The 24,623-nt window shown below is 38.6% G+C and overlaps 1 protein-coding gene across 1 annotated transcript; it reads left to right on the top strand.

Annotated features, from left to right (window-relative positions):
• Positions 1–22,848, top strand: LOC115779623 (tetraspanin-1). The gene is given in 7 exon segments (XM_075074363.1): positions 1–252; positions 2,087–2,161; positions 20,890–20,943; positions 20,945–20,989; positions 21,730–21,873; positions 22,621–22,704; positions 22,789–22,848. Coding segments are annotated over 7 exon segments (714 nt in total).
• The last annotated feature ends 1,775 nt before the right edge of the window (positions 22,849–24,623 follow it).

Raw genomic sequence — 24,623 nt, 5'->3', positions numbered from 1 at the left:
ATGCAGACCTTCTCTAAATGTATCTGGATCTTGTTTCTTCTGCAGCTGGGTGGCCTAACCCTTCTGGCCATGGGGATCTGGGTGAGCGTTGATGGCTATTCCTTTCTTCAGATCTTGGGACCTTTCTCCAATCAAGGCATGCATGTGGTCAATGTTGGCTTTTTTTGCATAGTCATTGGGGCCGTGCTGGTGCTGCTGGGACTCTTGGGCTGCTGCGCAGCTCATAAGAAGAGCAAATGTCTGCTGATTACAGTAAGTGCATCAGATCTGCTTTAGACAACAAGTAACTTGGTTTAGCACATAACCAAAGCTATTTTTCAACTGATATTACTCAACTAACGTTCACAAACATGATTTTGACAGTAACTGTTTACTGACAAGGTTTGCTGAACAGCATCTCTGAATCCAAAACACATTGAACCTTGAAGCAGGTGGCTTACAGCACAGAAGCCCACACCAGGTGTCAGCCAACTAAGAACAAGTGGGGTGGCTGTAGCTCAGTAGGTAGAGCAGGTCACCTACTGATCAGAAGGTCAGCGGTTTGATTCCTGGCTACTCCAGGCTACATGCCAATGTATCCTTGGGCAAGATACTTAACCCCAAGTTGCTCTCCGACCGTCCCGTCGGAGTATGAATGTGTATGAATGATAGTTAATTAAAAGCACTTAGCTTAGCAAAAACATGGAAGTGCTTGTATGAATGGGAGTGCATGGGTGAATGTAAACATGTTGTAATAGCGCTTTGAGTGCTCTGACTGAGTAGAAAAGCGCTATATAAGAGCTAGTCCATTTACCATTTACCAAGTAACTGAGGCTACATTTCACGTGGGCTCACCAAAACTGGACAACAGTTTTGACCAAGCATTTCTCGGTCTGACGAGTCTCAATTTCTGCTTCAGCATTCAGATGGAAAACATAGATTCATCCTGGCTTTTCACTGTACTCAAATATCCTCCACATTCACCAGTTCTCAATCCATTAATTTTTTTGGACGTGCAGCTGAATAACCTGAAGCCATTGTTTGCTGTCTTCATGTCAGCATAGACCAAAATCTCTGAGGAATGTTTTTAACACCTTGTTGAATCTATACCATACTATACCAATTTATTGCCCGTAGTCTCTTGAATTTGCCAAATGTCATCGACTTGACTTTCTGTTGTCTCTATTTGCCACATATGTGCAAATTGCTCCCAATGTGGGTGCATCTTTACTCTTCAAAACATGCATGAAAGGAACACATAGAGACAACCTGAGGAAGACACAGAAGACAATGGGAAAAATAACTAAGAATGCAGAGAAAGAGCCAAAACCCCCCAAAAAAAGTTATTACAGTGACCAAGACAGAGGTGAAAGGCTGAGCAACTCAAGATCTTTCAAGAATTGTTGAAGATAATATCAGAGCTACAAAAGACTGAATACTAAACTTTAATTCATCAGATGGAATTAAACAGCAATCATGGATAGATGATCTACATGTTCATCCAACTACAAATAATTCTGTATGGTTTCATCAGGCGCTTTTAGTGACCCACATTTTTTTGACGTTTCAACCATCCTTGCATTTACACAGGATTTATCAGGAGCCCAGCACATCCACCCCTCCTCCCTAATCCACACTGGCAACACCACCAGTCCTTGAACAATGCAGCGTACATATTTATGCTCAGTAGTGAAGACGCTAACTACCTCTTAGCCCACTGCAGTGAATTTGATGATTATCACAATCAGCACATTTTAACCCTGCAGAGCCCCCATCATGTCTACATCTCCTGTTGAGTCGAATGATAGCAGAGGAGCATATCCTAAGGCACAGGACACATTGCATATTTGGCTTACCTTATAAACAGCAGTGATGGACTGAACATAAAAAAGGATATTGCATCAGATCATTCAAGCTCTATGTCTTCTTAGTGTACATCTGTATATTGATTTTACAACAATACCAATGACTTTATTGGATAGTTTGTTTTTATGACTATAAAGTACAAGTCAAAAGTTTGGACACTGAATGGGTGAGTATGCCCAAACTTTTGACAGTTACTTTATATTGAAAAACCTTGACACTTTCCCTTCTTCTCTTTCTGCAGTTCTTCTCCATCATCCTCATCATATTCATTGCTGAAGTGGCAGCTGGAGCCGTGACTTTGGCCTACACCTCATTTGTAAGGTTTCACTCCCTGCATCCAAACCCACTTTCTCTTTCTCCATTCTTTCTCATTCCTTTTTCTTTTGTCTTTTTAATTCTTCTCATCTCGCTCTGCTCCCCCACCCTCTCCTTCACCTCATTGTGCTACTCTGGATTTTATCTCCATATAAATTTTCTATCTTAGCAGTGGGCTATCATTGAATTATGGGCTTTATGTCCACCTCACTACATTTCTGCGACTTAATGACTCTGGGATAGCCTGGGGCTGTGTGCGCTGTCTCTCACTTTAAGCAATTTATTACTCTGAAATATTAAACCTAAAGCATTTTATATGCAAAACAGCACCTCTCTCTGCCTCCTATCTCTTTCTCTCTCTGACACACACACACACGCGCGCGCGCGCGCGCATACATATGTGCGCTATTTTCATTTAGTGCCAGACAAAGTAAAAATGATAAAGATTTAAAATGAGCTATGAAGAGGGAGGATGGTGAAGACTGGGGTCTAAGAGAAAGTGGAAAGTGGATTTTCTGTCCAGTCGGATCTTGGCTGCATCTAAAATCCCAAAAGCAAGGGTGGTAATCTAATAATGAGGAACAGAGCAGAGGGAACTCTGCAATGCTTGGAAATTTCATTTGTTTGCACATCTGCCATTGGTAAACCAGTTTGAGCTGCAGGTACACATTGCAAAAAGTATCACAAAAAACAGGCCTACAAGAAACCATTGATTGATCACAATCCACACAGTGTTATCACCACAGGCTGAAGACAGAAAAGTCACCAGCATCATTCACTGGCTGGGTGATGAGGTTGTACCCACAGGCATGGCAGTGGTGTGGCTTCTCTGGGGGTCAGGGGTTTTCCCCTCATAGTCATGAGTTGTTTTTTTTTGAATGAGGATTTGGGACAAAATAGGGTTATTTGCAGTTTTTTTGCATCAGAAACTGTGTTTAGAGAGTTGTTTGCAGAAAGCATTAAGATAACAGCATGTCAACACACTTACATTCTCGTGATTGCTGTTGTCAGTGCGTCTATTGATTCACTACCGATATATGTGTGACTTTTATGTTGTTAGGATTGTAAACTTTAATGCAACAATAAACTCTCAACCTGTGGTGCATTCCTGCTTTGACTTTGTGAAGTCTATATGCACTCATGGACTCTTTTTTTTTGTAGGAAGTTGACTTCTGTTGAAGACTAGTTGAAATAATTACACTGCATCCCAGATAACAAACAGTCTTTGAAATTAAGAACTCTGATGTAGATTCATCTCCAGTTTTTCACCCTCACTGAACCAATGTTGAATTTGTGACTAAATATTACCTGTACTTAAGTGTATTTTCACTGACATTTATACCACAGCAAATTACTATTAATACTTTAAAAAAAATGGTGGAGAAAAATTCCCAGTGTCTACTGACAGCTTAAATTTACTCCAAAGTTGGCTGATCTCCTACAAGTTAAAGTTATAAAATTCCTTAAAACTTAAACTAAATTTATTAGTGTAAAAGGAATCCATCATTTTAAACTTAAAGAAGCCCTTAGTGCTTCTACTGCTTTGTGATGTGTTAAAGAAAAGACTTTAACAAGCACAGTCTTGACTTCAATTAGTCGCAGACCCTGTCCCCAAGTTTAAAACAGCTATTTCAAAGGCAACAAGATTGCAAGTCCATTGCATACTGTCACAATAATTTGGTTTGTGCTGCAGTCTCCAGCCTAGTATGACCATGGCAGACCAGACCACACACTAGAAAGCTCTGACCAGTGTTTTCCACAATGACTTCAGGGGTAGAAAAACAAAGGTTGTGAAACTTTGACATGTTAAATTCTCAGTACAATCAATGAGAAAAAATGTAGATAAATGGCTAAAAAGTGATGTTTATATTTTTAAAAAACAGGCTCTGGTAATCTGATCTTCTAGTCTGTGCACAGGGAGAAGTGTGTCCATATCTGTAATATATGTGACTCTCTGTTAACAACCACTTAGTGGCCTAATTAGTTTTCAGTCATTGCATGTTAAGTATTTCTTGCTTAATGCTGCTCTAAGCACAGAAGTTGAAACTCAAATTATCAAATATAATAAAATAAAAAATTAATTGGGAGGCAGCACAGTGGCATGGTGGTTAGCACTGCTACCTCACAGCTGGAATAACATCTAGAAGGCCTGGATTTGATTCCACCTTGGCCCAGGCCTCACACTGTGTGGAGTTTACATGTTCTCCCTGTGTCTGTGTGGGCTTCCTCCGGGTACTCCTGTTAGATCCCACAGGTATATGTGACAGCTACTCCGTTTAATAGGGTCCTGGGTACACGTCAGCGGAGTATTACCCCAACTGATACTCTGTGACAGTACTTAAAGCTGTAGCGGGGTGACTCGCCTGGCTTCTTACCACTGATAATCCTAACGTCTGCCTCGCTTCCTCTGCAGTCCGATGCCGCCAGTCAGGGAGGCCCACGCAGCTGACCCTGAAGTACAGTCCCGTTAATTGTAGTGGCTAACCCCTTTCGATCCTTGCACTTGTTACTGGCCAGGTTTTATTTAAAGGCTAGGCAGAAAGCCCTAGGGACATAAGTAAATTTTAAGTGGATTCTAGACTAGTGTGACCAAAACAGAGCTAGATGTTAGAGTTTAACTTGCCTAGAGTTTTACTATCGCATGAGACTAAGTGTACCGTATATGGGGGAAATAACTGTCAAAAAGGACTACTTCTGACTGTTAAAAGTCAAATTTTTATTATGCAGGTTCAGCTCAAGCAGTTGCGTAGCTCAAAATCAATTCTCAATCAATTCTTAAAATTCAGTAATTAATTCAAAATTCAGAATTCATAATCAATTCTAATCAATTCATAATACTAATCTCAAAACAGTTAAATTCCAATCAGAAAAGAATTACCTATGAGCTGCATTTACTGCATTTACTTTAACCTCATAGGACCCTGCGTCCATATATGTGGACATCACATTTTGGGTTGTGTAGACCACAATACTAAATTTTGCTCTACAAGGACCTGGTGTCCACATGCAAGGCCATTATACTGTCACTTACTGTTGGCAGAACAGAATGACACATTACAGGTTAGATTCAAGATGGCTGCCATCACACCCAGAAGTTCAGGTGGCAACTCACGATCCAAATTTCGCTTAGGTAAAAAAATCAATCAATCAATCAATTTCATGGCTGATTCTTGTTTAGATATTTTTGAAGTGTTTAGTGTTTGTTAAGAAAGTCAAACTTTACAAAAGTTAATAAATGTAATGGGCCAATAAACACGATGTACATGTATGAGGACATTGGGATTTAACATAGGTAGCTTAGCTGAAAACGTCCACAAATGTGGACATAGGGAGTTAGTTTTGTTGAAAACATGTACACATTATCATAACTGCTAGCAACAAAATGTAAGAATAAAATTGTGTTTTCTGATAAATTTGGTAGAAAACAATAGTTTACTACTGTGCTAGCAGATATAACATGTTTTAGAAATAAATGTACATAGATTTTTTTATGGGTTTTTTTCAGGGGGGGTTGCAGAGCGTTATTTTCTCTCAAAAGTAATGGAATTGCTGGGGTTAATTAATGGAGAAAACTCAGAGATGGAAAATTTGTCAGATGTTGATGATCTCGTAGGGGATACTGAATATCAACCTCCACGGCAGGAACCAAGCAGCAGTGACAGTAGTGGGTGTGAAGATCCCATTCCACAGCCCTCTAAGCATATCAGGGGGCGTAAACGTCTTCGTGATGAATATGATGGATATAGTTCAGATTGTGACATTGCCAGATCACGCACTCCCAGGCATCGCTCTCAGACACATCAAGATGAGGCTGATGTCTCAAACAATCTTGTTGAAGAGACAACACCAGGACCAAGTCATTAAGAACAGTCCAAGAAAGGGCGTGGGATGCGGTGGAGGGCTTTTCCGCTAACACCAAATCAAGCCCAGTTTGAGCATGAGGAGGAAACTGTGGATGACAGAGAAGAGTGGACCCCATTTTACTACATAGAACAGTATATTGATAAAGATTTGATGAAAATGATTGCAGATTGCTCTAATGCTATGTCACTGGCTAGAAGTGGGGACGAGCTCAACACATCAATTCAATTCAATTCAATTTTATTTATATAGCGCCAAATCACAACAAACTGTCGCCTCAAGGCGCTTTGTATTGTGGGTAAAGACCCTACAATAATACAGAGAAAACCCAACAGTCAAAACGCCCCCTATGAGCAAGCACTTGGCGACAGTGGAAAGGAAAAACTACCTTTTAACAGGAAGAAACCTCCAGCAGAACCAGGCTCAGGGAGGGGCAGTCATCTGCCGCGACTGATTGGGCTGAGGGGAGAGAAAGACATGCTGTGGAAGAGAGCCAGAGATTAATATCAATTAATGATTAAATGCAGAGTGGAGTATAAACAAAGTAAATAAGGTGAATGAGAAACAGTGCATTATGTGAACCCCCCAGTAGACTAGGCCTATAGCAGCATAACTAAGGGGTGGTTCAGGGTCACCTGATCCAGCCCTAACTATAAGCTTTATCATAAAGGAAAGTTTTAAGCCTAATCTTAAAAATAGAGAAGGTGTCTGTCTCCCGAATCCTACCTGGAAGCTGGTTCCACAGAAGAGGCGCCTGAAAGCTGAAGGCTCTGCCTCCCATTCTACTCTTAAGTATCCTAGGAACCATAAGTAAGCCAGCAGTCTGAGAGCGAAGTGCTCTATTGGGGTGATATGGTACTATGAGGTCTTTGAGATAAGATGGTGCCTGATTATTCAAGACCTTGTATGTGAGGAGAAGAATTTTAAATTCTATTCTAGATTTAACAGGGAGCCAATGAAGAGAAGCCAATATGGGAGAAATATGCTCTCTTTTTCTAGTCCCTGTCAGTACTCTAGCTGCAGCATTTTGGATCAGCTGAAGGCTTTTCAGGGAGCTTTTAGGACAGCCTGATAATAATGAATTACAATAGTCCACCCTAGAAGTAATAAATGCATGAATTAGCTTTTCAGCATCACTCTGAGAAAGGATGTTTCTAATTTTAGAAATATTGCTCAAATGCAAAAAAGCGGTCCTGCATATTTGTTTAATATGTGCATTGAAGGACATATCCTGGTCAAAAATGACTCCAAGATTTCTCACAGTGTTACTGGAGGCCAAAGTAATGCCATCCAGAGTAAGTATCTGGTTAGACACCATGTTTCTAAGATTTGTGGGGCCGAGAACAAGAATTTCAGTTTTATCTGAATTTAGAAGCAGGAAATTGGAGGTCATCCAGGCCTTAATATCTTTAAGACATTCCTGCAGTTTAACTAATTGATGTGCGTCATCTGGCTTCATTGATAGGTAAAGCTGAGTATCATCTGCATAACAATGAAAATTGATGCAATGCTTTCTAATAATACTGCCTAAGGGAAGCATGTATAATGTAAATAAAATTGGTCCTAGCACAGAACCCTGTGGAGCTCCATAATTAACCTTAGTGTGTGAAGAAGACTCCCCATTTACATGAACAAATTGGAGTCTATGAGATAAATATGATTCAAACCACTGCAGTGCAGTACCTTTAATACCTATAGCAAGCTCTAATCTCTGTAATAAAATGTTACATGTATGCTCAACAGTATCAAAAGCTGCACTGAGGTCCAACAGGACAAGAACAGAGATGAGTCCACTGTCAGAGGCTCTAAGAAGATCATTTGTAACCTTCACTAATGCTGTTTCTGTACTGTGATGAATTCTGAAACCTGACTGAAACTCTTCAAATAAACCGTTCCTCTGCAGATGATCAGTTAGCTGTTTTACAACTACTCTTTCAAGAATCTTTGAGAGAAAAGGAAGGTTGGAGATTGGCCTATAATTAGCTAAGACAGCTGGGTCAAGTGATGGCTTTTTAAGTAGCGGTTTAATTACAGCCACCTTGAAGTTCTGTGGTACATAGCCAACTAATAAAGACTGATTGATCATTTTTAAGATTGAAGCATCAATAATTGGAAAGACTTCTTTGAACAGGCTAGTAGGAATGGGATCTAACAAACATGTTGCTGGTTTGGAGGAAGTAACTATTGAAGTTAACTCTGAAAGATCAACTGGAGCAAAAGAGTCTAAACAAATACCAGCAGTGCTGAAAGCAGCCGAACATGAAGAATAATCTTGAGATGGTTATGAATAATTTTTTCTCTAATGTCTAAAATTTTATTTGTAAAGAAATCCATGAAGTCACTACTAGTTAACGTGAAAGGAATACTCGGCTCTACAGAGCTCTGACTCTTTGTCAGCCTGGCTACAGTGCTGAAAAGAAACCTGGGGTTGTTCTTATTTTCTTCAATTAATGATGAATAGTAAGATGTCCTAGCTTTACGGAGGGCTTTTTATAGAGCAATAAACTCTTTTTCCAGGCTAAATGAGCATCTTCTAATTTAGTGAGACACCATTCCCTCTCCAGCTTTCGGGTTATCTGCTTTAAGCTGTGCGTTTGGGAATTATACCACGGAGTCAGGCACTTCTGATTTGAAGCTTTCCTTTTCAGAGGAGCCACAGTATCCAAAGTTATACGCAGTGAGGATGTAAAACTATTGACGAGATAATCGACCTCACTGGGAGCAGAGTTTAGGTAGCTGCTCTGCACTGTGTTGGCACATGGCACTGAAGAGCATAACAATGAAGGAATTAGATCCTTAAACTTAGTTACAGCACTTTCAGAAAGACTTCTACTGTAATAAAACCTATTCCCCACTGCTGTGTAATCCATTAAAGTAAATGTAAATGTTACTAAGAAATGATCAGACAGGAGGGGGCTTTCAGGGAATACTGTTAAATCTTCAGTTTCTATGCCATATGTTAGGACAAGATCCAGAGTATGATTAAAGTGGTGGGTGGGTACCTTTACATTTTGAGAGAAGCCAATTGAATCTAACAATAGATTAAATGCAGTGTTGAGGCTGTCATTCTCAGCATCTACATGGATGTTAAAATCACCCACTATAATTATTTTATCTGAACTGAGCACTAAATCAGATAAAAAGTCTGAGAAATCAGACAGAAACTCTGAGTAAGGACCAGGGGGACGATAGATAATAACAAATAAAACAGGTTTTTGATTTTCCCAATTAGGATGGACAAGACTAAGAGTCAGGCTTTCAAAAGAATGAAAACTTTGTCTGGGTCTTTTATTAATTAATAAGCTGGAATTGAAGATTGCAGCTAATCCTCCTCCTCGACCTGTGCTTCGAGCATTCTGACAGTTACTGTGACTCGGGGGTGTTGATTCATTTAAACTAACATATTCATCCTGCTGTAACCAGGTTTCTGTAAGGCAGAATAAATCAATACGTTGATCAATTATTAAATCATTTACTAATAGGGACTTGGAAGAGAGAGACCTAATGTTTAACAATCCACATTTAGTTGTTTTATTTTTTGGTGCAGTTGATGAAGCTGTATTATTTATTGTTTTTGAATTTTTATGCTTATCAACTGATGAAATTTATAATTTTTTTGGTACCTGTATATGTCTTGTGTACCATATCCTGCAATCAGGATGTACTGGTCCACAACCTTGAGATTCCCTGCCATCACTGAAAAGTTCACACGTGACAGATTTTTCAACCTGAGGCGATCACTCAAAGTACTCATTGATGAGGATGTTCCAGAAGATCTGAAAAAGTGTGATAAATCTGGAAGGTGAGGCCTTTTCTGAACCACATTCTGAAAGGCTGCAAGTCTCAGACTAGACCAGAATTCGTTTTCATTGATGAGAAAATGATTCCATTCCAAGAAGCCTGTCCATGTCAACAATATCTGCCAATGAAACCAAACCCAGTTGGTATAAAAAACTTTGTTTGTGCAACAGCAGATGGCATTGAGCTTTATCAAGGTGCAGATGCACTTTTTGAGCAGGTTGAAGAACCAAAGGATCTTGGTTTGGGATGCTTGGTGATAGATTGTCTGTCTCAAACTCTGCATCCTAATACAAATATTTACTCTGATCGGTTCTTCACATCCATCCAAGATGTGGAACATATGATGAAGAAGCAGATGTATGTAACTGGTACAGTTATGAAAAATCGGGTCGCTTCAGCAGTGCAGAAGCTACCAACTGACAAAACAATAAAAAAGAATGGAAGAGGTACCTCAGCACAAGTTACCACTGAGGATGGAAAGATTTGTGTGGTGAAGTGGTATGACAATAAACCAGTATTGATGATGTCTACTGTTCATGATAGAGAGCCAGAAGACACCTGCCAGAGATGGGACAAAAACTGAAACAATATGTGACCATTTTGCGTCCAAGCATTGTCCGTGAATACAACTCCAAGATGGGTGGAGTTGACGTTGTCGATAGAATGATGAGTCACTATCGCATGAGTGGCCGTACAAAGAAATGGACACTGCGGATGCTAATGCACTTTACAGATATGGCTTTAGCCAACAGCTGGCTTCTGTACCACAAAGACCTCACTGCATGTGGCACACCAAAGAAGAACATCATGCAGTTCCTTGAATTCCGTATGGAAGTGGCCATGACCTTCTTGGCTCAGCATGACAATGATAACTCTGACATTTCAGAGCAAGAAGATGACGAAGAAGTTTTAGTCCAAGGGAAAAAGCGTCCAGTGAAGGTGGTACCCCATGTCTCAGTCCGCAGGAAGGCTAATGCACATCTGCCGGAGGTGGTAAACTTAAAAAATGCAGCACGCTGCAGAGCAAAAGGCTGCTCAGGGAAAACACGAGTGCAGTGTGTTACATGCAAGGTGTTTCTTTGCTTACAGGCAGGTCGCAACGGTTACACAGCCTTTCACACATAAGTGTAAAAATGTTCCCACATGGGGAAAAAAAGTTTGAAATAGCATTTTGGAGTTTAAGTGAAATGTTTCATGCCATGTTCAGCAATTGAAATGAAGAGTTTAGAACAGTAACAATCCAAAATGTTTAGAATGTTTACCTTGTTACATGCATATTACTTCAAACTATTAGCAGCACAATTGTTGTTTTTTTTTTCAAGAAAAGGCTGCTGTATTCAGACACAAAAGAATTTTGAACATCATTATTCAATTTTGATTTTATTGTGTTTTATCAAAGTTTAAAACGAATGTCCACATATGTGGACATCGTTTTTTCTCAGAGACTGCATCATGTAAAAAGAAAAATCAGCCCAAATAACTAAGAGAAGTTAAAAATGCATACTACAATACAGTTCGGGCCTTAGGAGGTTAATATGCATTTTTTATTTGATATTTTTTGTGATGGTCATATTAATTTTAAAAATACATTTGATTCGTTTCAAACTCGTATTTTTATGGGTCATTAATTGTGAGAAGAGAACAAGGTGATGTTAGCAGGTGGGCAGGCTTGAACAGGTGAGTTAAGATATAATCGTTGACCAATCGATAACAGAAATGACAGATTATTCGACTACCAAAATAATCTTTAGTTGCAGCCCTAGTTTATAGATGTCCCGAGAGACTGAGCAGGGAGCTCTGCTGCTGCTGTTCTCTGGGTTTGTTGAATTAAATATGCCCCATCTCTCAGCTGTCATTTACAAAAGCTGAGCCAACCAAAGTGAGCCATGTAAATGGCATCTGGTGAGAGGTACTTTGACAACAGAGAGCATGCCAGCATAGAGAAAGGGAGGAGGGGGTCCAAACTATTGTCTGAATCCTTATTAAACGTAGACTACTCAGATTTGTCTTCCTTAAAGAGATATAATATACTCTTTGTTAGTTTTAGCATCATCTGTTCATTGCAAACATGGTCAGCTCCAGTGTGGTTATGAATATGTGAGACCAGCTGTCCATCTGCTGCTTTTGATAAGACATAGTAAACAGAATGGCAGTCGAATAATGAAAATGGGTTATATACATCTAATTCATATATATATATATATATATATATATATATATATATATATATAGAGAGAGAGAGAGAGAGAGAGAGAGAGAGAGAGAGAGCTGTCTGTGTCAATAAGTAAGACACAGAGGTGTAGACAATGAAAGAGGCTATAAATAAAGCCTTGATCTATCCTGTTCTGCTTATTTGCAGCATAAATCTGCCTTTTGGCAGCCGGATCTCTGCAGCTCATTTAACCGGAGAGTCAATAGCTTTCAGGTAGTCGGGATAACTGAGATTTAATAAGCAATTCCAGCATGTGTTATGAGAAGCTATCAGTGGTCATGGTGGTTCTTTTTCTGCAAACTGATTTGGAAGTGACCAGGGTGGAGATATATTGCAGGGCTGATATGAGCTTTTAGTACAATAATGAAATAGATGTACTGTGATGTTTAATGAGTTATGCCAACAGCTGTGTACACTCTAAATTATAATAAGTTAACCTTACTGAGAAAAATACCAGCACTACCCCTCACCCTCCTGGCAATAAAATTCCAAAGACATACACAGAAATCAAATGGAAACATCAAATAAACAATTGTAAAAATTAATATTCCTTAAATACAGTTATGTATTATCATGTCCCTTTAAATGACCAAGCAGTGATTTTTGTGTTTCTTTCAATTCTTTCACCAGGTGTTCAAGATTTTAACTATACTGTTGGTTATAAATGACATGTTTATTAGTGGATGCAGGAACATATGTCTTTCCAACCCCATGAACTTCTCTTCTGGTCACCCTGCTTGGTGAGTTTCAGACCCCCAGGTCATAATTTTTATTGGCAAAACGAAGTAACCTTCACAATCAATTAAAAACCAGATTTTTTAAAAGCCTTTATTTTACCAGCTAAAATATTTGGGAACCAGTTCTCATTTACAAACATGACCTGGCCCAGAGACCCCAGCAGAAATAGGTACATGACACATAGATAAATAAGAACATAAACATATAAACAAACCAAGGATAAAATAAAAATCAGAGATTAACATGGAGCAAGCATGTAAATCATGAGAACGGGATTAGAAGCAGGAGTAAGAAGAAGGTGAGTTAGCATTAAAGAAAGAGAGGGGAAAGTAACGTGTGTGTGTCTGTGTGAATGACTGTATGCACGTATGATGCTTAAGTGTGTATGAATTTTTTAGGGGAAGGTGTGTGTGTGTGTGTGTAAACGTATGATTTTATGTGTCGTGGCAGCTTATTTATCAATCTGTAAAAGAAAAGAAAAGAAAAGAAAAAACTGTTATGAAAAAAAAATTGTCATAACCAAACAGTGATTATTATCTGTTTTAATCCAGATCACACACACAGTGGAATGTGTTTAGTGAGTGGGAATGTGTTTGCTGTTTCCCAAAAAAAGATGGTTGAGTTGCACCGGATGTGCCTGAACTGTGCTAGTGGTTTGGCCAACAAAGTGTGAGATTTGAGAAATTCAATTAGGCCTCTGTGGATTTGGTTTAGGGAATGGAGTTTAGAGTTTTAGCGATTCTCTACTGTAAAAAGGATGAACATTTTGGCTAGCAAAGAGCAGGCCAGCAAAGAAAAAAAATGTGCTTTTTGGAAAAACTAAACATCCAACAGTAGCTTTTAGTGTGATGAACCCTAAATAAGATGAACCTGTCCTTATACATACAGTTGTATGAAAAAGTTTGGGCACCTCTGATAATTTTCATGATTTTCCTTTATAAATCATTCGTTGTTCAGATCAGCAATTTCAGTTAAATATATCATATAGCAGACGAACACAGTGATATTTGAAAAGTGAAATTAAGTTTATAGGATTTACAGAAAGTGTGCAATAATTATTTAAACAAAATTAGGCAAGTGCATAAGTTTGAGCACCCCAACAGAAAAATTACATCAATATTTAGTAGATCCTCCTTTTGCAGAAATAACAACCTCTAAACACTTCCTATAGCTTCCAATGAGAGTCTGGATTCTGGTTGAAGGTATTTTGGACCATTCTTCTTTACAAAACATCTCCAGTTCAGTCAGGTTTGATGGTTTCTGAGCATGGACAGCCTGCTTTAAATCACATCACAGATTTTCAGTAATATTCAGGTCTGGAGACTGAGATGGCCATTCCAGAATGTTGTACTTGTTCCTCTGCATGAATACCTTAGTAGATTCTGAGCAGTGTTTAGGATCGTTGTCTTGTTGAAGTATCCAGCCACAGCGCGACTTCAACTTTGTCACTGATTCTTGAACGTTGTTCTTAAGAATCTGTTGATATTGACTGGAATCCATGCGACCCTCAACTTTAACAAGGTTCCCAGTACCTGCACTGGCCAAACAGCCCCACAGCATGATGGAACCACCACCAAATTTTATTGCGGGTAGCAAGTGTTTGTCTTGGAATGTTGTGTTTCTTGTTTTTTTCCACCATGCATACCGCCCCTTGTTATGTCCAAATAACTCAATTTTGGTTTCATCAGTCCACAGCACCTTATTTCAAAATGAAGCTGGCTTGTTCAAATGTACTTTAGCATACCTCAAGTGAAAAGGCTTCTTCTGCATCACTCTCCCATACAGCTTCTCTTTGTGCAGAGTGCGCTGAATAGTTGAACGATGCACAGTGACACCATCTGCAACAAGATGATGTTGTAGATCTTTGGAGCTGGTCTGTGGGTTGACTATGACTTTTCTCACCATCGTTCACCTCTGCCTATCTGAGATTTTTTTTGGCCTGCCACTTTGGGCTGTAACTAGAACTGTGCCTGTGGTCTTCCATTTCCTCACTGTGTTCCTCACAGTGGAAACTGACAGCTAAAATCTCTGAGAGAGCTTTTTGTATCCTTCACCTAAACCATGATGTTGAACAAACTTTGTTTTCAGGTCATTTGAGAGTTGTTTTGAGGCTCCCATGTTGCCACTCTGCATGCAAAGATGCAAAGAGGAGAAACACTTGCAACTGGCCACCTTAACCCTTTCTTATAATTGGATTCACCTATGTATGTAGGTCAAGGGTCAATGAGCTTACAAAACAAATTTTGTGTTGCAATAATTAGTGCTAAAGGTATTCAAATTAATGAAATGACAAGGTGCCCAAACTTATGCACCTGCATAATTTTCTTTAAATAATTATTGCACACTTTCTATAAATCCTATAAACTTCATTTCACTACTCAAATATCACTGTGTCCATCTGCTATATGATATATTTAACTGAAACTGCTGATTGCAGTGGCTCCTCTGAAAAGGAGGGCCTCAAATCAGAAGTACCTGACTCAATGGTATAATTCACAAACGCGCAGCTTAAAGCAGATAACCCATAAGTTGGAGAGAGAATGGGTCTCACTAACTTAGAAGCTGCTCATTTAGCCTGGAAAAAGAATTTGTTGCTCTAAAATAACGCTCCATAGAGCTAGGACATCTTACTATTCATCATTAATTGAAGAAAATAAGAATAAGAAGATATTAAAGGTACTGTGCTGCAGTGGTTTGAATCCTATTTATTGAATATACTTCAATTTGTTCATGTAAATGGGCAGTCTTCTTCACACAAAAAGGTTAATTATGGAGCTCCACAGGGTTCTGTGCTAGGACCAATTTTACTTGCATTATACATGCTTCCCTTAGACAGTATTATTAGAAAGCATTGCATCAATTTTCATTGTTATGCAGATGATACTCAGCTTTACCTATCAATGAAGCCAGATGACACATCAATTAGTTAAATTGCAGGAATGTCTTAAAGATATTAAGGCCTGGATGACCTCTAATTTCCTGCTTCTAAATTCAGATAAAACTGAAATTCTTGTTCTCGGCCCCACAAATCTTAGAAACATGGTGTCTAACCAGATACTTACTCTGGATGGCATTACTTTGGCCTCCAGTAACACTGTGAGAAATCTTGGAGTCATTTTTGACCAGGATATGTCCTTCAATGCACATATTAAACAAATATGTATGCACTTTTTTGCATTTGTGCAATATTTCTAAAATTAGAAACATCCTTTCTCAGAGTGATGCTGAAAAGCTAATTATACATTTATTACTTCTAGGGTGGACTATTGTAATTCGTTATTATCAGGCTGTCCTAAAAGCTCCCTGAAAAGCCTTCAGCTGATCCAAAATGCTGCAGCTAGAGTACTGACAGGGACTAGAAAGAGAGAGCAGATTTCTCCCATATTGGCTTCTCTTCACTGGCTCCCTGTTAAATCTGGAATAGAATTTAAATCTTTCTCCTCACATACATGGTCTTGAATAATCAGGCCCCATCTTATCTCAAAGACCTCATAGTACCATATCACCCCAATAGAGCACTTTGCTCTCAGACTTCTGGCTTACTTGTGGTTCCTAGGATACTTAAGAGTAGAATGGGAGGCAGAGCCTTCAGCTTTCAGGCCCCTCTTCTGTGGAACCAGCTCCCAGTTTGGATTCAGGAGACAGACACCCTCTCTATTTTTAAGATTAGGCTTAAACTTTCCTTTATGAACAACCTTATAGTTAGGGCTGGATCAGGTGACCCTGAACCACCCCTTAGTTATGCTGCTATAGGCCTAGTCTTCTGGGGGGTTCGCATTATGCACTGTTTCTTTTCATTCACCTTATTTACTTTGTTTATAATTCACTCTGTGTTTAATCATTAGTTATTGTTACTCTCTGGCTCTCTTCCACAGCATGTCTTTTGTCCTGTCTCTCTCCCCTCAGCCCCAACCTGGTCAGCGGCAGATGGCTGCTCCCTCCCTGAGCCTGGTTCTGCTGGAGGTTTCTTCCTGTTAAAAGGGAGTTTTTCCTTCTCACTGTCACCAAGTCCTTACTCATAGGGGGTTGTTTTGACTGTTGGGTTTTCTCTGTATTATTGTAGGGTCTTTACCCGCAATACAAAGCGACTGCTTGTTGTGATTTGCCGCTATATAAATAAAATTGAACTGAATCTGACTGATTTATAAAGGAAAGTCATGAAAATTATCAGGGGTGCCCAGACTTTTGCATACCACTGTAGCTTTAAGTGTCAATACACACTCATACACTTGATGAAAGGTGAAATAAAATCTAGAGACCAAGTCAGTTTTTTTTTTTTTTTTTTTTGTTCCAGGCCTTGAATGTAATTTTTTTTTTCCAGCAAAATGGGAGTCTGTTAGGATTATCTCTCTGGAGCCATGCCTAAGTGGTCATTTGAGGAACTACAATTTTTATTTGTTTTTTTTTTCAGCCCTGGAGGTTTCCATGGCTGGCAATGTGTGTAGTGATCAAATTTAGTTCACAAACCACAACACGACCACTTCTATAGTTGTAGAAATGCCATATATAAGATGGCAAGAGTAAATCAGAGCACTGAAGTTTAGGGCTGGGAAGCTATAAAACTGTTTAAAGCCTGAGCAGAGCTGCTGATTCATATGGTTTTTCACTGGATGATCAAAACCCAATCTTTGTTCCATTTTCTTTTTTAAATGTAAAATCATATAATGGGTAGTGTTCCCTGTGAACAAATTACTGTATCACTTTCTTTGTGTTGATTGATTTTATTTATTAGCTTTATTATAACATGGCAAACAATGCAAGAAACGAATATTGGTAATATTTCAAAAACAGCAATACACTATTAAGCAATAGATCAATTACACAAAAAAACTAAATTTTTATTGTTTGTCAAATGTGCTCACACCACTCTACACTGACAAGTACAGTGTTAATGCCTCCTGCTTCCTTTGTCCTGCTTATCCATTGTGTGTGCGTACATGGGTGCATCTAACAGGAGGTACAAGGCTGAGTGACAGTGATGAATTAGCCACCTAGTAATAACCCACTCTGATCTTTGCTTCACTTGGGGGCACTTTTAATTGTGGCTTGTGTCACAGCATCCCCTCAGGATGCGCCATCTGCGTCCATGCACACAGGAAAAAAATAAATAAATAAAAAATGCACCTAGAGTACATTTCTGACCCTCCCTCCTCATCAACTAGGTCTTTGTGATGGTACGTGATGGGATTATTAATCAAAACAGAAAAAGCAGATTGCAAAGGGGAAGCAGGGGAGGAGGGAGTCCATGAAAGAAAGCTAACCTGTGTGTTTGTGAAGGAATTCTTCCCAACAAAAGAATCTCTGGCCGTACTTATTGCTTTTTTTCCCTTTGGACAACATAAAAATTTGACAAAATGTGTCGTAACTCACTGACATAGTTTATTTATTTGAGTTATGTTTATTTCATTTTTAATGAATGGGTGACTTCTAGAAAATTACCTTTCCTACCCATGAAATCTGCTGCAGCATTTTGTTTTCAGGAGCATCCACTTTGCTGTCTGTCTATGTTAATTTCTGTATTTGTGAGACACTTTGATAGTCAAAGCATTGCATTGTAGTGGTGTGCTTTTGTACAGGAAGATATTTACATCTAAAGGCATCTCAGCAGAGTTGGCAATATAAGTTGAAATACTGATTCAACTTCTTTACTCACATAAAAGTGAAAAAGGCTCTGAAATGTACTCAAAGTAAGAAGGTAAAAAAATGGCTCTTTGAAAGACTTTTCTACCAGTTATTTTTGTGCAGTGGACCTCATGCTATACTAATATAATAATAAAATAATATTAGTACATGGGAAAGCAAATTTCATTTCAATCTTTAATAATTCTATGAATATACTCAGTTTACTGTATATAGAACACAAGCTAAGAAAAAGAGAATAAAACAGCTCTATTTTCTATTGCCTACTTTGTAGATAGTGACTTTGCCCCCACACCTAAACAGAAAAATGAGTATAGTCAGGGGTTTTAAGTGGGGATTCAGCAGGTGGAGATGGGTTGTAGTGGCCTCAGCGTGGGGAAAAGAATCACAGCTCACACTAATTTCCATTGTGAGCTCAGTTTCTTTGTTTACATGCTGCAATCAGCCTGGCTTGTTCTGCTCCTGCTTTGTTTTTTTGCTCATTGTGGATAAACTGAATTCAACAAGGCTGGGCTATTTCTTTTCATTCACCTCTTTTTACTCTGTTTATACTCCACTCCACTCCACATTTAATCATATTAATCTCTGTCTCTCTTCCACAGCATGTCTTTTGTCCTGTCTCCTTCCTCAGTCACGGCAGATCTCTGCCTCTCCCTCAGCCCGGTTCTGCTGGAGGTTTCTTCCTGTTAACGGAGGTTTTTCCTTCCCACTGTCACCAAGTGCTTGCTCATAGGGGGGTCGTTTTGACTGCGGGTTTTCTCTGTAGTTACTGTAGGGTCCTTACCTACAATATGAAGCGCTATGAGGTGACTGTTTGTTGTGATTTGACACTATTGAAATAAAAGTGAACTGAACTCAGTGGAAGCAAGATGTAACTAAATGTTTCACACACTATCTTAGCTGATTCCCATCCCGCACACTAACAGTATGCTATTTATATTGTCTTTATACTACATAGTATAATTTGGTATAATGGTGGAATTTACGGAATGGATCTAAGCATCCAACTTAAATTAAATTAATCTCTCTGCCCTTGATGTAACCTAACAATGTCCACGAATGCCACGGCTGCTCTGTGTGAGTCCAGTATAGTGCATTACTGTAAATTCATCACAGTAATGCAAGCTAACCTGTACTCCTGTTCAGTAGAACTAGCTAGATGCTGAAGCACCAACACAACTTATGTGTATCTGCACCACCAGTGCCCCAGATGACCCTTCTGACCCACTTTAACCCCTTAGTATACTGCTCAGAGTATATGGTTTGCCATTTTCATCTTTTTGCATGTGATAAGCCCTGGTGATGTATACACCAATGAGGCCGAGCAGTGATTGTAAAATAATCTTTCCTCAGATGTGTTAAACATAAAGTAATGAGCCTGTTTTCCAAAAATGTAGTGTAAAAAGTGCAGATATTTGTGTAAAACTGTAGAGAGTAAAAGTAAAAAGTTGTCAGAAAATGAATACTTGACTACACAAACAAATTTACAAATTTTAATAAGTACAGTAACTAGGTATCTGTATGTTTACATCCATCTCTGCATCTCAATGTAATGAACCAAACAAAACAAGAGTGAAGTCCTGATCTGTATTTTTCCACTTTGATAGCGTGGATTTGTAAAGGGAGGAACTCTAAAAAAATACAGTACAATCAGAAAGAAGGTAGGATACTGTATATCTCACAGTGAAAGGAAAAAATGTGGATAATAATGGGATCATAAAAGATCAGGATATGTTTGGAAGATTGGACATTTTTCTTTTTCTTTCTTTCTTTTTATAATTGAGACATTTTGAGTATTTTCCAGAGACTGCACTTTCAGAAGTGGAGACGTGTTCTTTAGAGGAAAGGAATGAGAAAAAAAATTGGGAGAATCTTTTTTTACAAAGGCCTGATCACTTGACCATCACCAAAACAATAAATTGACTGTATTTCCAGTTTGGGAAAATTACAGCTTTCACCAGACTACCATGCTTTAACCACTCCTCACCAGCTCCACATTTAGTAGTTATTTGATAACATTATATATAATACACATATTTGAGGCAAACATTCAGCTGTGTCCTCTTTCAGGTTTTTTCTTTTTTTATATTCTGAATTCCTTTAATACAATTATACTGACATAGGTAGCCTTGATTTACGTAGTTAGGATTTGATTGTAGAGGATTATTTGTATTGTCATGACACAAGGAAATTGGAAGGAAAACACAGATCCAGGCTCAGGAAGGGTAGAATTTCATACTGCTAAAGCTGGAATTTTATTGGTAAGGTCAAGAGAACATTTTTCATTCGGTGAACAAGAAAATTCAGGGTACCAGAACTCTGTGTCTAAACATACTAATTTTAGTAAATAACAACAGCAGTCAAAAATTGAGAAAACTCAAAAAGGTATTCAATCATCTTGCCTGTTGGAGTCCAATTTAGGTTTAGGTCAAGGTTTAAGGGTTGGGAAAATATAACAGTGAATCTTCTTTCCACAGGCTGTGGGGATCCTGAGAGCATGGGCGACTCCAGCTCTACAGAACTATTATGGCAACTGATCCTGTGGTCACTAAGCTCTGGAACAGCACCATGACAGAGGTACAGGATCTCTGAAATCCCACGTTCTCATACTCTTTACATTAGAAATTACAGAGGCTTTATCATTAATAAACTGTGTATGTAAACGCACCACTTCATTAGGTACACCTGCTCACCGCACATAATGTAAATATCTGCCATTCACATGACAGCAGCTCAATGTATTTAAGTGTGTAAATATAGTCATGGCCGATTTGCTGAAGCTCAAACTGAGCATAAGAATGGGGATAGAGGTGATTTATTTGACTTTGAATGTGGCATGGTTGCAGGTGCCAGATGGGTATTTTAGAAACTGCTGATTTACTTGGGTTTTTACCACAAAACCATCTCTACTGTAGTAGCTACAGACAATGGTCTTTAATAGAGAAAATATCAAGTCCGCGACAGCTCTCTGGGCAAAACTGCCTTGTTGATGTCAGGTCAGAGTAGAACGGCCAGAATGCTTTGAGCTGGTAAGAAGGCCACAGTAACTCAAATAACCACTTGTTACAACCAAGGTGTGCAGAAGAGCATATCTGAATGCACATGTGGAACACTGAAGTAGATGGGCTACGGCAACAGAAAACTATACTGGGTGCCGCTGCTGTTAGCTAAAAAAAGGAAACTGAGGCTACAGTTTACACAGGATTATGGCTTACAAGAATGCAGACTAAAATGAAAAAAAATTGATCATTATGTATATAACTCTCTTCAAGATTTTCCTGCAACACACTAACACAAGAATTCCACCCTTCTTCCAGCTAAGGTGCTGTGGTTTTTCCAACTACACGGATTTTGTGGGCTCCAAGTTCGCAGATCAGAGTGGAGGCAGCCTGCCCTCCAGCTGCTGCAGGACCAACAGCACCGCCTGCAGTCCAGCCATGGCAGAATGCAGCAATGTGCAGGTGAATAGAATAGAATGCCTTTATTTGACATTACACAGAATGTGCTGGAGGATGAAATGAACACATTCTTCAGTGTGCAGCTTTAGCATGCAAACAATGACCATTTGAACAAGCTAATGTTTTGCAGAAATGTTATTTGCCATGCTCTATGGTGCTCAAGGTCCAGTTCACTGACTTAATGGAGTTAAGGCATAGCAGACAGCTAACAGCTACAGCCCATGTAGAAACAACTGTCAATTAAAGTGGCCACAATTCAATTTTTAGCCTAATTACAGCAACAACAACAACAAAAAAAGTGAGTACAAAAATTACCCCCATTGCGTGCAGTGGTCTGGCAACTGTGGCTCATTAACTGGAAAGTTGGTAATTTGAGCCCGGTCTCCTCTGGTGTTCTTGTTGAAGTATCTCTGGGCAAGATACTGAACCCAAAGTTCACCTGCTAGTGAACTCTCCTTGTAGCTTCTTCGTGGGTTGAACTTCTATAATATTTCTCTCTGCCTAACCTGAGAGCTATGCAAACAGACAGAAAAAGAATGCAGCAACATGTTGACCATATATGTCCAAATTTCATGATGGTCGTAACAGTTGACATATTTGAGTTTGGACCAAGAGGTGGACTGACTAACCCAAGAATGTTAAGCCAGCCAGTACACAGCAGTGCAATGTTGTTTTTGCAAATTTGGGCTTGTGTTGGTTGTCAAACTAGAGTGGTGATGTATTAAGAATGATATTAACCATTCCTCACAGGGCTGTTTTTGGCCAGATCATGATGATCCTCAAGAAAACATCAACCTGTGGGAGGCCATCGCAGCAGGAATTGGATTGGTGGAGGTAAAAACACATGCAAAGTTTAAGGAAAAGCAAAATTTATGTTTCTGTCACTCTTTGGGCTCTTACAATTTATGTTCTCTCCAGATTGCTGCCATAATTGTGTCCATATACTTGTACTGTCACCTGGACAACAGAGACAGCTGAGAGTTCTTCAGAGAAAACATTATGGGTTGTGACAGATAAAGTAACATCCCTCTCATTCTTTTATGCAATAATTATAGCTATGAACTCATATTTATGATGTAAAAAAGTCATAAATAAGTTTCTGTTACATTTAGTAAAATGTAGTAGAATGTTACCAATGTTACCAGTCATTTCAAAAAGGACATTTCTATATGTATGTCTATCTATCTATCTATCTATCTATCTATCTATATCTATCTATCTATCTATCTATCTTCTATCTATCTATCTATCTATCTATCTATCTATCTATCTATCTATCTATCTATATATCTATCTATCTATCTATCTATCTATCTATCTATCGTGTGAAATATAAAACGGAAAGTCGCTTGATCGGTCGATAGATAGATAGATAGATAGATAGATAGATAGATAGATAGATAGATAGATAGATAGATAGATAGATAGATAGATAGATAGATAGATAGATAGATAGATAGATAGATAGATAAAAAGGTTGAACATTTATGAATGTGTTGTAATTGGGGTTGTATTTGTTTTTTCAACATGTTTTCTCTTTTATTGGAATCGCTAGGGGTGTATGCTCAAAAATGGTCAATGTTGCGTGGGACACGGTCAAAATTGACCACAGACCCATGGGGATTAACTATTAACTATTAACTTAGAAGCCTTGTTCAAACAGTCATGTACAGCAGAAGAGAAAACTGCAAAAAGAGACAGAGTTGCCAAACAAAACTACATTTGGATTTGACATCCAAGGCAGAGAAGAATAATGAGTGGAAACTCAAAATGATGACTCTGAAGTACAAAATAAAGCCTCCTACATGCTGTTTCCATCAAGTTATATCATGTCACATTTATAATGCTGTTATACTACAAGTTGTAGCACTCTATATAAAGTGATCTGTCATTGCTGCAGTTGTGTAGAAGTGAGAGTGAGGAGTTCCTTACATTTTCAGTAGCCACACTAATCTATAATTTATATTATGCATGAACAAAATGTCTTTGTGTGCTATGAAACATGTCACTCATAGTGATGAATGCACAGAGAATTACCATCCATCTCTGCAGCTGCCCTCAGAGCTTCCCCCCATCTTATTCACTACTTTCATCTGCACCATTTTAGAGTTTAACAACCAACTGATCTGAGACCACTAGTGAAGCTTCTTCTATTTTGGTTTTGTTACAAACCTGAATGATTCATTATACCTTCTATTAGTGAGTGAAAGTCGAACTTCTAAAAAAGAAATGCACATGAATTTAAGAATATCATCTCTGACAACAGTGCTTATGCATGGACCGGTTTGTTCGTTCCTGATCCCTCTGACAGTGTCCCAGAGAATTTCATGTGATGTCAAATAATGGTTTTTTAAAGGTCATCGTCCTCTAAGACCACTACAATAAGTCTAATAAGTGGCTTAAGAAATGTTATATCAGTGCAAGGCTACAAGTCTGAAATATTATGACTCTTTGTACAAACAAATTAACGAGTTCAAAGCCTCTGACCTGTTTCATTTTGATTACTGATCTAAATAAAGAGCAGAATCTCAAATTCTTCCATCAGAACAGAAATGTTTCTACAGCTTCAACCTTTGATTATTTTGACTTTGACATGAAAACACGTCTCAAACTCTTCATTTTCAATTTCTTCATTTTTTTCTATTCAGTTTAATTCTTTTTGTTATCACACTTTTTTCATTTTCATACTTGACCCATATATTGTTGAATCAGGAACACTAACCTTTACTGAGACATGCGAGGCCTGCAATTCT

The sequence above is a fragment of the Archocentrus centrarchus genome, chromosome 4 (genome assembly GCF_007364275.1).
Source record: "Archocentrus centrarchus isolate MPI-CPG fArcCen1 chromosome 4, fArcCen1, whole genome shotgun sequence".
Lineage (NCBI taxonomy): Eukaryota > Metazoa > Chordata > Actinopteri > Cichliformes > Cichlidae > Archocentrus > Archocentrus centrarchus.
This window is presented reverse-complemented; position numbering and strand designations above follow the sequence as displayed.